Source organism: Eretmochelys imbricata, chromosome 3, assembly GCF_965152235.1.
Source record: "Eretmochelys imbricata isolate rEreImb1 chromosome 3, rEreImb1.hap1, whole genome shotgun sequence".
NCBI lineage: Eukaryota > Metazoa > Chordata > Testudines > Cheloniidae > Eretmochelys > Eretmochelys imbricata.
The window spans coordinates 159,200,793-159,214,500 of NC_135574.1; the positions used below are offsets into that span (position 1 = coordinate 159,200,793).

At 48.7% G+C, this 13,708-nt stretch overlaps 1 protein-coding gene across 2 annotated transcripts in view; it reads left to right on the plus strand.

Annotated features, from left to right (window-relative positions):
• The window catches only part of NVL (nuclear VCP like), a 74,036-nt gene that overhangs the window by 44,436 nt on the left and 15,892 nt on the right, over window positions 1-13,708 (plus strand). For both annotated transcript variants that reach the window (XM_077813698.1, XM_077813699.1), the window contains one exon: window positions 12,137-12,213. In XM_077813698.1, the coding sequence (XP_077669824.1) occupies window positions 12,137-12,213 (77 nt within the window). The remainder of the gene's footprint in view (window positions 1-12,136; window positions 12,214-13,708) is intronic.

Sequence of the window (13,708 nt, forward strand, 5' to 3'; positions counted from 1 at the left end):
GTCGGAACTGCTGTGCTCCAGCTTAGCTGTAGCTCGTCCCCAGAACTTTTCCGTTCGCTTAGTGCTAGTACCTCTTGTTAGTAGGTTCTTTCAGTCAGTTCAGTTAGCTAGAGTACCTGGGCATGGGGTATGCCCCAGGCCCTGGGCTTCAAGTCGTGTGACACTTGCAGGCGTTCTATGCCAAGAAGTGACCCGCACACGGATTGCCTGTGCTGTTTGGGTGAGACTCACATCAGCGACCGCTGTAAGATTTGTAGATCTTTTAAACCCTGAACAAAAAGGGAAAGAGACATTAGACTCCGGGCCATTCTCATGGAGTCAGCGCTAACCCCAGCTCCGGCGCGCTGTGCCTATTCGGCTCCGGGCACAGCAACTTCGGTACATGGTGACCCTTCGGTGCCTTCCACTAGCTGGCACCGCTCCCGATCTATGGGAAACAAGAAGCCGAGGAAAGGCCCATCGTCGCAGTGGCATCGAGACAAAGTAGGGGTAGAGGCTAGACCCATGTCGGGCAGCCCTCGTTCCCCTCCAGCCCCTAGGCCTCCGACTCATGTTGAGTGGAGTAACCCGGCCGCGTCAGGTCAGGCCTCTCCGGATGTCTGGATGCCTTTGATGCTGGAGGCCTTGCAAGCGGCTCGAGACATCATGATCATGCCGGTTCCAGGAGTGCCACCAGTGTCAGGCCCTCGCTCCAGAGCCAAACCGCTGCTGGGCTCCCTGCAATTGCCCTAGCTTGGCACAGGTCTCGGTCAGGAGACCGCTCCCAACCCTGCTCGCTGCCCAGCAATCGTTCGGGACACAGTCCTCGTGCATCGCCGTTGACGCCAACTAGACTGTCTGTCTGGTTGGGTGCCATCCGAACAGGGCTTCCGGCACCGCTTCACACCATGGAGCGATTACCGACGTGACCGAGAAAGGCGTTGCAGACAGTCACTGAGTCGTCGGGGCTACCGCAGTCAGTCATAGCACGGGTGCCGACGCCACTCCCGGTCAGACTCCTGCTCTTGCTCCCCACCGAGACACTGCCACTGCAGCTAAAGGCGTAGATCGCCAGCACCGTGGCCGTCAAAGGTCTGAGTGTCAGAGCAGATCGCGGAGCAGCAGCTCTGAGCGGTACCACGCCTCTGCGTCAGGGTCGCAGTCCTGTGGACGCTGTCACTCCAGGCACCGCCGTTCCTCCTGCGATAGCACCGGGTCACTTGTCAGCCCGACTTCCGCTCGCAGCCGCCCCTCCTTGGGTCAGCCTAGTCAAGCCAGCCAGCTGGTGCCACCAGTGCCGCAGCAAGTCAGTGGCACGGGACTCCGTGGCAAGGGCAGTCGTACCAGTGGGCACCGTGACCTTCGATGCAGCCCCAGGTGGGGGCTCGCTCAGTAACTGGAGCTTCAGAGGTGCCATCGGCCTTGCTCTCTAGGGCCCTGGGAGCTAAATCGGTGGGACATATGTCCTCGGCGCCACGCCCGGAGTCCGACCAAGGGGTGAACCCTCCAGTGCCGGCAGACACTCAGAGCTCCATGCCAACCTCCTCCCCAGCTCTGGATGACACAGTTGCAGCCCCTCTGCCCCGCAGGAGGACTTCAGAGCACACCAGGAGCTCCTGAGAAAGGGTAGCATCGAGCCTTAACCTCCAAGCAGAGGAGATGGAGGGGCCCTCAGACTCCCATTTTAATGTCCTGTCCTCCCCGGTGCAGGGCAGGGTGGCTCTGCCCTTCCAGGAGGTAGTGGCATACATTTCGAATGCCTTGTGGCAAACGCCAGCTTCCCTGGCTCCCATTTCAAAGAAGGCAGAGCGCAAATATTTTGTACCTGCCAAAGAGCATGAATACCTTTACACCCACCCGGCGCCCAACTCCCTGGTGATCAAATCTGTCAACCACAGAGAGAGACAGAGCCAACCAGCTTCCACGCCCAAAAATAAAGATTCAAAGAGACTGGACTCTTTTGTTAGGAAGCTGTATTCATCTTCAAGCTTCCTGCTGCGGATGGCTAACCATCAAGCTCTCCTGAGCAGTTACGAATTTAACTTGTGGGGCTCACTGCCAAAATTCGAGGTCTCCCTCCCAGAGCAAGACAAGAAAGAGTTCAAGGCGCTGCTGGAGGAGGGTGTGGCTGCCGCCAAAGCCGTCCTACAGGCAGAGTCGGATGCGGCGGACATGGCTGCTCGATCCATGGCCTCGACGGTATCCATGAGGAGGGCATCATGGCTCCTGCTGTCCGGGCTATCCACGGAGTCCCAGTCAATTATGCAAGATCTCCCGTTTGACGGCAAGACCCTGTTCTCAGAACAAATGGACTCCAGGCTGCATGGCATGAAAGATTCCCGCACGATCTTGCAGACCCTGGGCCTTTATGTACTGCTGGCCAAAGCCAAGTTCAAGCCACAGCAGGCCGCTGCCCGGGCTTCTCAGCCTAGATATGAGCCCGCCTATAACAGGTCTAAGGACCGGAAGGGGCACCCTCAACGGTGGTCGCATCCTACCCCACAACCTGGGCGCCGGGGGTACCCAGGCAACTCCCGAGGGGACTCCCCATTCAATAAAGCTTCCCTTCCGCAATCGCTTATGTACTTTCCTCTCCTCTCTGAATGGTTGCGACTAACCTCAGACCAATGGGTCTTCAACACCATCTCTCGGGGCTACACGCTGCATCTTGTCTCGCCCCCTCCCAACCACCCCCCATTCCTCACTGGTCTGGGGACCCATCACATGTGGACCTGTTAGAGCAAGAGGTGGGCCGGCTCCTCAGTCTGGGAGCTGTGGAAATGGTGCCCGGGGAGTTCAAGGGCAAGGGGTTTTACTCCCATTATTTGCTTATCCCCAAGGCAAAAGGGGATCTCAGGCCTATCCTGGATCTGTGGGACCTGAACCAGTTCATGGTCGAACTCAAGTTCCGCATGGTCTCCCTGGCCTCTATCATACCCTCCCTGGGCCCCGGCGATTGGTACGTGGCCCTGGGCCTGCAGGACACATATTTCCATATTCATATATTCGAGGGGCACTGATGCTTCCTCCGGTTCCTAGTGGGGCAGAACCACTATCAGTTCATGGTCCTTCCGTTTGGCCTATCCACTGCCCCGAGGGTGTTCACGAAGTGTATGTCGGTGATGGCGGCCTACCTCAGGCTCTGGGGGGTCCAGATCTTCCCCTACCTGGACGACTGGCTGGTCAAGAGCAGCTCCTGGTCACAGGTGCGGGACTACGTGGCGCTCCTTCTGTCCACTTTTGCCAACCTGGGTCTGTTGGTAAACAAGGCCAAGTCAACATTAGTTCCAGTCCAGCGCATAGAGTTCATTGGGGCGCTCCTGGACGCCTCTACTGCCACGGCCTCCCTCCTGCCGGGCAGGTTCGAGACCCTGAAAGGGCTAATCGCCTCGGTCTCGAAATTCCCCATGACAGCGGCCAGGGTGTGTGTACAGCTCCTGGGTCACATGTTGGCGTGCGCGTATGTAGTACACCATGCCAGACTCCGAATGAGGCCCCTCCAACTTTGGTTGGCCTCACAGTTCTCCCAGGCCCAGGACAGTATGGACAAAGTGCTCACCATGCCCGACCCGGTGATCACCTCCCTACGGTGGTGGTCCTCCCCGAGCAACAGGCTCCAAGGGGTCCCCTTTCAGAACTTGGCCCCGTCACTGGAGCTAGTGTCCGATGCATCAGACCTGGGTTGCGGGGCCCATATGGAGACAGTTCAAACCCAAGGACTGTGGTCGACCACGGAGTTGTCCATCCACATAAACGTCAGGGAGCTCAGGGTGGTACGCCTGGCATGTGTGGCTTTCCGCTCACACTTACAGGGCAAGATAATCAGGGTCCTCACGGACAACATGGCCTCCGTGTTTTACATCAACAGGCAAGGTGGGACCCGGTCCTTGGCCCTCTGCCAAGAAGCCCTTAGGCTGTGGGACTTCTGTATAGCCCACAACATCTCCTGAGGGCCTTCCACCTGCCGGGAGCCCGCAACACATGGGCCGATCATTGAGCAGGGATTTCTCCTCCCAGCACGAGTGGTCTCTCCACTCAGAGGTGGCTCACCAGACCTTCCGAGTGTGGGGAATTCCCCAGGTGGACCTGTTCGTGATGAGGCAGAACAATCGTTGCACCCGGTTCTGCTCCAGAGGGGGTTTGGGACGGGGTGCTATCTCAGATGCCTTCCTCCTGCCGTGGTCAGGCCAGCTTCTCTGTGCCTTCCCCCTGTTTCCCCTCTTCAGCAAGGTCCTAGAGAAATTGAAGTTAGACAAGTCATGGGTCATTTTAATCACCCCAGCAGCATTGGTACGGGACCCTCATGAGCCTAGTGGTGGCCCTGCTGCAGCCATTGCCTCTTCGCCCGGATTTGCTCTCCCAGAACAGAGGCCCTCTCTTCCACCCAAACTTAGAGGTTGTCCACCTCACAGCATGCCTGCTCAATGGCTAGGCGGGGAGGAGCAGACGTGTTTGGAAGGGGTCCAATGCATCCTCCTGGAAAGTCGGCGGCCGTCCACAAGCTGAGCCTACTTGGTAAAGTGGTCCAGGTTCTCCAGGTGGGCTGCTGAGCAGGGTGTTTCCCTGACGACCGCCCCGATTCAGCTTATCCTGGATTACCTCCTCCACCTTAGGACCCAGGGCCTGGCACGCTGCTTGGTCAGGGTGCACCTGGCGGCCATATTGGACTTCCATCCACCGGTGCAAGGTCATCCGGTGTTCTCCTGTGCTTTGACCAGATGGTTCCTCAAGGGATTGGACCGTCTTTTCCCATATGCTAGGTTCCCTGTCCCACAGTGGGATCTGAACTTGGTGTTGTCCCATCTCACGGGACCCCCCTTCGAGCCTCTGGCCACGTGCTCCTGGTCTCATCTTTCATGGAAAGTGGCCTTCCTGGTTGCCATCACGTCTGTCAGGCGGGTATCAGAGGTCAGAGCCCTGAGCTCTGGACCCCGTACACGGTTTTTCACAAGGATAATGTCTCTGCCTTTCACATGGGCCAGGGCATCTTCCTGCCTGTCCTCTGCCCCAAGCCTCACACATCTAATGAGGAACACCTCCTCCACACGTTCGATGTGCGTAGGGCGCTGGCTTTCTACCTGGAATGGACTAAGCCGTACAGGAAGTGTTCACAACTGTTTATTGCTTCGGCTGAGCACATGAAGGGGCGGTTGATCTCCACCCAGCACCTCTCTCGCTGGATTACCTCGTGCATCCGCACCTGTTGTGATCTGGCAGGAGTTCCCCCGCCACTGATTGTGAAGGCACACTTGACGCAAGCACAGGCCTCATCAGCTGCCTTCATGGCCCACGTCCCAATTCAGGACATCTGTAGGGCCACTGCCTGGTCCTCTGTTCACACGTTCACCTTGCACTATGCGATTGTCTCCCAAACCAGGGACGATGCCGGGTTCGGTAGGGCTGGGAATCTGTGAACTCCTACCCATCTCCAACAGATATAGCTTGGAATCGTCTACTGTGGAATACACATGAGCAATCACTCGAAGAAGAAGAGAGAGTTACCTTTTTCCGTAACTGGTGTTCTTCGAGATGTGTTGCTCATGTCTATTCCACATCCCGCCTTCCTTCCCCTCTGTCGGAGTTGTCTGGCAAGAAGGAACCGAGGGTGGGGAGAGCACACAGCTCCCCTTATACCGCGCCATGGAGGTGCCACTCCAGGGGGCGCAGCGGTGCTCCCCCTTCGGGTACTGGTAGGGGAAAAACTTCCGGCACCGGTGCGCGTGGCAAGCACACACACCTACTGTGGAATAGACATGAGCAACACATCTCGAAGAACACCAGTTACGGAAAAAGGTAACTGTCTTTTTTTTAAGTTGTGTGGAATAATACTATACAAACTACAATCACAGAAGAATTGCAGGGCCCAGTTTGACAAAACATTAAAATAACTGGTAATAAAGAGTAATTAGAAGAAGCACCCAACTTTTTTTTTTTTAACATCGTGATTAAGGTTGATATGGACCAACAATAATAGGTGATCTAAAATTGCCTTACTTGAGAATTAAACTGAAAATGCTAGTTCCCATGTTATGTTCACAATTAGGACAAATTAATGGGATTCATTCCTTCATAAGAATGTGCATACAATGCTTTTGTATATCTGTTGGGTCTGCTCTCTTTGTCATACCAAGGTGTTTGATGGTGGATTTATAAAACTTTAGACACAAATTCCAGCTATAGACCTTATTCAGCAGTAGTTATTTATGTGATTCCCATTGGGATCAATAGGAGACTTGGGTGTGCTAGGGCTGCAGGAAGAGGTAGATGTAAAAAAAAGATTTTTTTAAATTGTGGATTCTATCTGTGGGTAGTGGCTTACTCTGCCCAGCATGAGCTCTGGATTCTGTTCCTGCTGCAGTGTTTCTCTCTCTTAGGTAAAGAGTACAGCATAACAATACTGTCTCAGTAATAAGATATGAAGAGTGTTTTGAATTATTCAGAAGCACCTCTTCCTTTTACTAAGGGACTAGTGTGTTGGTGGCTCTGAAAGAGTCCCGTCAAATTTCCTTGAATTGAAAAATTGGCTGAGGCTTGTATCTAAAAAAGGGATGGGACTTTAAAGACTCCACGAATGATGTGGAGGAAACCGTGAAAGAGGATTTAAAAAAAAAACACAAAAACTCCCTTGAAATTGTAGGCAGTGTTATGGTTGAATGTATGTGGGCTATTAATAAATCTCATAATGGAAGGCAAAATGTGGAGAGAGATTGGAACATGTCTGCTTCTGTCATGACTCATGCAAGAGTCTGACTCCCACTAGGACTCTGACTTGCTTCAAATATTTCTCACACGTTGTTCTTGTATAATAGCATTGTGGAAATAAGCCTCTCTCCATTTACTCAGCCTACCTGAAACAACCTAGTTACCTTGTCAGTTATTGGCTCTGAAGCCATAGAGGGGACTGTTCTTTGGGGTGGTTTTTTTTGTTTTTTTAACGAGTCAGTTTTGAGGACACATTATGGGGGATGGGGTTGTAATTTTAACAATTTCTTTTTAAAGGTGACCTGTTAAGTATCTCCTAAAAATTGGGCTTGTGCCATTTTTTGTTCTTTTGTGGTATACAAAGAAGACCCCAAAAGCTTTTTGGAGGAAGAAAATGTTTTATTGTGGTTGGGCTTTACCTCCTCCCTTCTTGCCCTCCCCACCCAATTCAGCTGGAGAATTTATGGGGATCTTGGAGAAGTCTTGAGCTACTCTAATTCTTTAAATGATGGAAGAAAGGAATATTTTTTAAAGATTCAACACTCCCAAGTGTGTGTTAGGCATTGGAATTCAATATGTTTCAGTAGATACAAGTTTTAAACAGTCTAACTAAAAAGTTCCTTCCCTGAGAGCCCCAGCCCTGCCGTGTGGGGCTGAATTATAATTTTCAGGAAGTCATGGAGGTGTTGTAAAATCACAGCATCCGTGACTGACTCGTAGCCTAAATCATTGCACTAGTTTTCCAGTCACCATAAAGTCTTTAAAACTAGATAAAGACCTGTATTTCTAACGTAAAGAAACAACAACACACCTCTCCAGGTAAAGGTGATAGTATGTAGGAAGGTTATGGGAGACATACCCTTTCAGGCCTTTTTTTTGCATCTTAAACAAAGAAGGACACAAGCCTTTTGCAGATTATATTTAAAGTACCTGCGTGATCAAACTACTTTTTTATATGCATGTGTTCAAACTTGTTATACCCGAATATAAGACACATTCAGGATAGAGGTATGTGTCTTTGAGTGGGTGGCTCTCACCCATCCCTTTTCTGGGGTGGGGGGTGGGGTTGCGTTTCACTACTAGAGCTCTAAGAAGCCCCTTGCTGTCTTCTCCCACACACAGTACACACCTTCCATCTAAACACTTTTACCCACCAGCTGAAGAGTTTGCCTGAAGCAATTGGGAGGAGGAGTTCTGAAGTGATGCAAAATGTTCCAGCCCTTATGCCATTTGGAGGACTGAATGCAACATCTTGTTATCAAGCGCAACTCCTGCCAATCCAGGAAGCGGGAAGCTAGGATACAGCTGTGGGGTTCTAATGCAAAGTTGATGCTTATTGGAATTGGAGATTGGAGACTGCTTGGAAATTTCTACTAATTCTCCATACCAAAACCTATTGAAAATGAGAAGATGATTTTGAAAAGCTAATCCTCAAGTTCAACCATAGGTTCAGACCTCACCATGGTCAACTCTGCCCTTCAGTCTTCCAAAGTAACTAACTTGAGGGCCATGCAGTTCACTGTAAAGATCCCATAGTACTTGTCATGTGAATGGAAGCTTGTCCCCAGGGTCTCTGTTCAAAACTTCTCCTATCCTGTACTATTCTGCATGTAGAATAGGTCAGTAGCTCTCAATCTTTCCAGTCTACTGTACCCCTTTCAGGAGTCTGATTTGTGTTGCGTACCCGCAAGTTTCACCTCACTTAAAAAGTACTTGCTTATAAAATCAGACATAAAAATACAAAAGTGTCACAGCACGCTATTACTGAACCATTGCTTACTTCCTTATTTTTACCATATAATTATAAAATAAATCAATTGGAATATAAATATTGTACTTACATTTCAGTGTATAGTATATAGAGCAGTATAAACAAGTCATTGTCCGTATGAAATTTTAGTTTTTAGTGACTTCGCTAGTGCTTTTTAAGTAGCCTGTTGTAAAACTAGGCAAATATCTAGATGAGTTGATGTCACCCCCGGAAGACCTCTGTGCACCCCCAGGGGTACATGTACCCCTGGTTGAGAACCACTGGCATAGGTAGCTGCATTTCAGTGGTGATACTGGATGTAGATGGGATTCTTCAGATGAAAGGTTAAGTATAAATGTAACCACTTCTGCAAATTGAATTGTCCAAAATTTACCTGCTGAGAAAAACATCATAATATGAAAAAGTAAGGCTGTTCCAATTATGACTCTCCTGTACTGTAAGACCACTGGGGTTTTTCTTCTTTAAATGTTCAGCTGCTGGTTATATTGCATAAAGATGGACCTTCTGAGAGAGAGACTTCACAGAAAACAATTGGTTTACAAGCCAATATAAAATATCTATTGAGTAATCTCACTCCTAGGTTGTAGTGTTCCAGGCTGAATTATGTAGCCATGGAGAGTGGAAAATATTACATGTTAAAATAGGGGATAAGATGTTTTTTCAGCACATTGCAAAGAATTCAGCCATACATTCTGGATACATAAACCTGAAAAGTGTGGATACATGGACCCTTGTTTGAGCACTGACATTGTGCTCAACACTGTATAAAACCTAAGACAGGTGTCATCACTATTGAATTTACAATCTAGTTTAGATGCACATGGCACAATGGGTAATAGTACAAATTCAAGCTGGTACAGAAATCTTGCCATAAATCCATTGTCTCTGTTCAGTCTGTGATTTTTAGCATCTAGCAGAGTTACGAACTTAAGCTCCGAGGCTCATCTTTTGAAAGCGTTATGCAGGTGTTCAGAACAGAGACACTGGACTTATTGGTTGTTACAACAATCTGAAACCCACTAACTGCCTCTTCTTGTCCTAGGACTGCAGAGCTGTTAACAGGCTACTCTACCTTGAATGGTTCCTTAGAATATGTGCTACTTATGCTAAACAATCTGTTCCACCTTTCGTTTAGCTATGACACTGGAAATACCTTTCCCAGGCCTGAAGAACCTAGGGGTGACAGTGGACAAGAAGCTGGATATGAGTCAACAGTGTGCCCTTGTTGCCAAGAAGGCCAATGGCATTTTGGGAGTATAAGTAGGGGCATAGCCAGCAGATTGAGGGACGTGATCGTTCCCCTCTATTCGACATTGGTGAGGCCTCATCTGGAGTACTGTGTCCAGTTTTGGGCCCCACACTACAAGAAGGATGTGGAAAAATTGGAGAGAGTCCAGTGAAGGGCAACAAGAATGATTAGGGGTCTGGAACACATGACTTATGAGGAGAGGCTGAGGGAACTGGGATTGTTTAGTCTGCAGAAGAGAAGAATGAGGGGGGATTTGATAGCTGCTTTCAACTACCTGAGAGGTGGTTCCAAAGAGGATGGATCTAGACTATTCTCAGTGATAGCAGATGACAGAACAAGGAGTAATGGTCTCAAGTTGCAGTGGGGTAGGTTTAGGTTAGATATTAGGAAAAACTTTTTCACCAGGAGGGTGGTGAAACACTGGAATGCGTTACCTAGGGAGGTGGTAGAATCTCCTTCCTTAAAGGTTTTTAAGGTCAGGCTTGACAAAGCCCTGGCTGGGATGATTTAATTGGGGATTGGTCCTGCTTTGAGCAGGGGGTTGGACTAGATGACCTCCTGAGGTCCCTTCCAACCCTGATATTCTATGATAAGAAGAGCTCTGTGTGGCTCAAAAGCTTGTCTCTCTCACCAACAGAAAATGGTCCAATAAAAGATATTACCTCACCGACCTTGTCTCTCTAATATCCTGGGACCAACATGGCTACAACTATGCTGCATATGTTTCTCCATTATTTGATTTCAGTCTACTTCTTCCCCAGAAAAATTTCTCTTAAATAAAGCTGGAAAACATTTGGCTAACCAACATTGTTGACCTTACACCGTGCTTTAAGAATATCTGTATAAAGGAGAAGAGGAAGTAGAGACATAGTTCTGTAACACTTTATATCTGGGTGGGCAAACTTTTTGGCCTGAGGGCCACATCTGGGTATGGAAATTGTATGGCGGGCCATGCATGCTCACAAAATTGGGGGTTGGAGTGGGGGGGCGGGATCAGGGTTCTGGCTGGGGGTGCGGGCTCTGGGGTGGGGCTGGGGATGAGGTGTTTGGGGTGTGGGAGGGGGCTCTGGGCTGGGGCAGGTGGTTGGGAGGGATGAGGGCTCTGAGATGGGGCCAGAAATGAGTTCAGGGTATGGGAGGGGGCTCCGCTGGGGCAGGGGGTTGGGGCCCATGCTATGGGGTGGAGCTGGGTATGAGGAGTTTGGGGTGCAGGAGGGTGCTCCTGGCTGGGATTTAGTGGTTCGGAAGATGGGAGGGGGATCAGGGCTGGGGCTGGAGGTTGGGGCGCAGGAAGAGGTCGAGTGCAGGCTTTGGGTGACGCTTACCTCAAGCAGCTCCTGGTAGCAGCAGCTTGTCCTCCCTCCAGTTCCTAAGTGGAGGCACGGCCAGGTGGCTCTGCACACTGCCCCGTCCACAGGCGCTGCCCCTGCAGCTCCCATTGGCTGTGGGGGTGCCGCTTGGGGCAGGGGCAGTGTGTGGAGCCCCCTGGCTGCCCCTACGCATAGGTGCTGGAGGAGGCACATGCTGCTGCTTCTGGGAGCTACGCAGAGCCACAGCATGCATGGAGTGGGGCAAGCCCCTGACTCCACTCCCTGGTGGGAGCTCGAGGGCTGGATTAAAATGTCTGACCTGCCAGACGCAGCCTGTGGGCTGTAGTTTGCTCACCCCTGCTTTACATTAATCCAAGACCAAAGGGAAGAACTCTGATTATCTCTGACTTCCTGCTTAATTTCCTTGAATTCCTGTTTGAAATACAGCACATATGGGGGGGGGTGCGCAGGGAATCTTTATTTAAGTATTTCCAATGATGATGAATCCAGTACAACCCTTGGTAAATTGTTTCAGTGATTAATTACCCTTACTATTAAAAATTTGCAGCTTATTTTCAGTCTGAATTTGTCTAGCTTCAACTTTCAGCCAGTGTATATTGTTATATACTTTTGTTTGCTAGATTGAAGAGCACTCCAATTATCAAATTTCTGTGGCCCACGTTCTTGTAGACTGTGATCAAGTTACCCCTTAACCTTCTCTGTGATCAGATAAATAGATTGAGCTCCTTGAGTTTTTCCCTATAAATCATGTTTTCCCATCCTGTATTCCTGTAGCTTTTCTCTGAATCCTCTCCAATTTTTCAACATTCTTCTTGAATTGTGAACAGCATAATTGGACTCCTCCTCTCTGTAAGGGTAATGCTGAACTTGACTCATCTAGCATCAGCACTGGAATTCAGCATCGTTTTCTGAATCAATTCAGTGTCAAATGGTTCTGCAGACCTGGTCTTCATTCTTGTCCATTTCTGAGGTGTACTAATCCCCCGCTAATCAGGAAATTGTGCAGCCTGACCACATGATCTTTGTGTGATAGTCACTTTGGAGGTTTCTTATTTCTAAAAAAATACCATTTCTTTTCTTCTCCCATCACCCCCGACTCCTTAGGATGGTACCCGACCCCCTTTGGATGTTGATGTAAACCTTGAAGAAATTGCTTATGATCAGCGTTGTGATTGCTATACGTGAGTGTCTTCTATTTTTAATTCTAATGCATGCAGTGAGAAATGTTTTACTCATGTTAATGTGTTTTACATTATTATTAACAGGAAGTTGGACTTGCTGACTCTCAGGGTTCAAACGCCTTTCCCTCTGTTTCCGTCACTTACACTTGAGGTTTTTCCAGGGATTTACTAAGACGTTGTAGATGGTACAGGTTTCCTCTTCCTACACAATAGTCTGGTGGTGCCTGACACTACTGTAGCTTAGGAATGGCCACTGTGTCCTTTTTTCTTTGCCTTGTCTCTCTTTCTGTGATGTTTACACTTAACCTCAGATACGAAATGTGAAACCTGTCTCTAAACTGGATCCACAGTTAAAGGTGGTAAAAGTGGGTAGGCAAAACTGGTACACATAGCTTGTTCTCTGAGTTAGTTCACAGAAATGGGTAAAGTTTGTATTGTATGTGACACAGAGTATTGGAGACATATTTTATCTCGAGGAGCCTTCATGTAGTACAAATGTCCAAAGGAATGATTTGATGCAAATTTAATAACCACTTTTATCAGTCATTTGCAAACCCATAGCACTGCACAACTCATCAAAGCTTCAAACTGATAGACACGATTGATTAGTTAATCTTAAGTATTCTTTGAGGTAATAATTGCTCCCCTAAAGACTTTGCACTCTTAATTTCTGTACTGTGCAATAAAAATTAATTTTCAGTGTAAAAAATTAAGGTGGTTGATGTTATGGTTAGAGTAATTATTACTGTAGTGCCTAGGAGCCCTAGTCATTGGGGAGGATCCCATGGTGCTAGGCACTATACACAGAACAAAAACATTGTCCCTACCCCAAAAAATTTACAATCTAAATATAAGACAAGAGACCACAGGTGGAGACAGACAGATGGGAAAGTACAAGGAAACCATGAGACAGTATTGCCCTATATAATAGGTAGTGATATCAGTGTATTGGTGGCCTAACTATTGCCAGGGTGTGGTGGTTGTTTTTTGTAGACATCATGGGAAAGGAGAGTTTTAAGGAGAGTGTTGAAGGATAATGAGGTGGCTTTGCAGATATTTATGGAAGCTCCATTGAAGCATGAGGGGCAACATTGGAGAGCACACAACGGTGCTTATTTGAAAATTTAACAGTTGGGCAAAGAAAGCTGGCATCACAGTCTCAAGTGAATGAGAGATGATAGGTAGAGCGGGGATAGTTTGTTAAAGGCCTTGAAAGTGAAGACAAGCAGTTTATGTTGGATGCAATAGAGAAGGGGGAGTCAATGGAAGGATGTGTGGAGAGGGGTGATGTGGTCAAAGTGACAAAAGATAGAAAAGTCATCTCTGCAGCAGCATTGTGAATGGATATCCGAGTGGCAAGACTGCATTTGTCAAAGCCAGAGGAAAAGGATATTGCAGTATTCAAGATGTGAGATGAGATCCTGGATGAAAGTTCAGGGCTGAGAAACTTATCAGATCCTTTCTAGCAGTGAAGCTAACTCTATGAGATGGATGT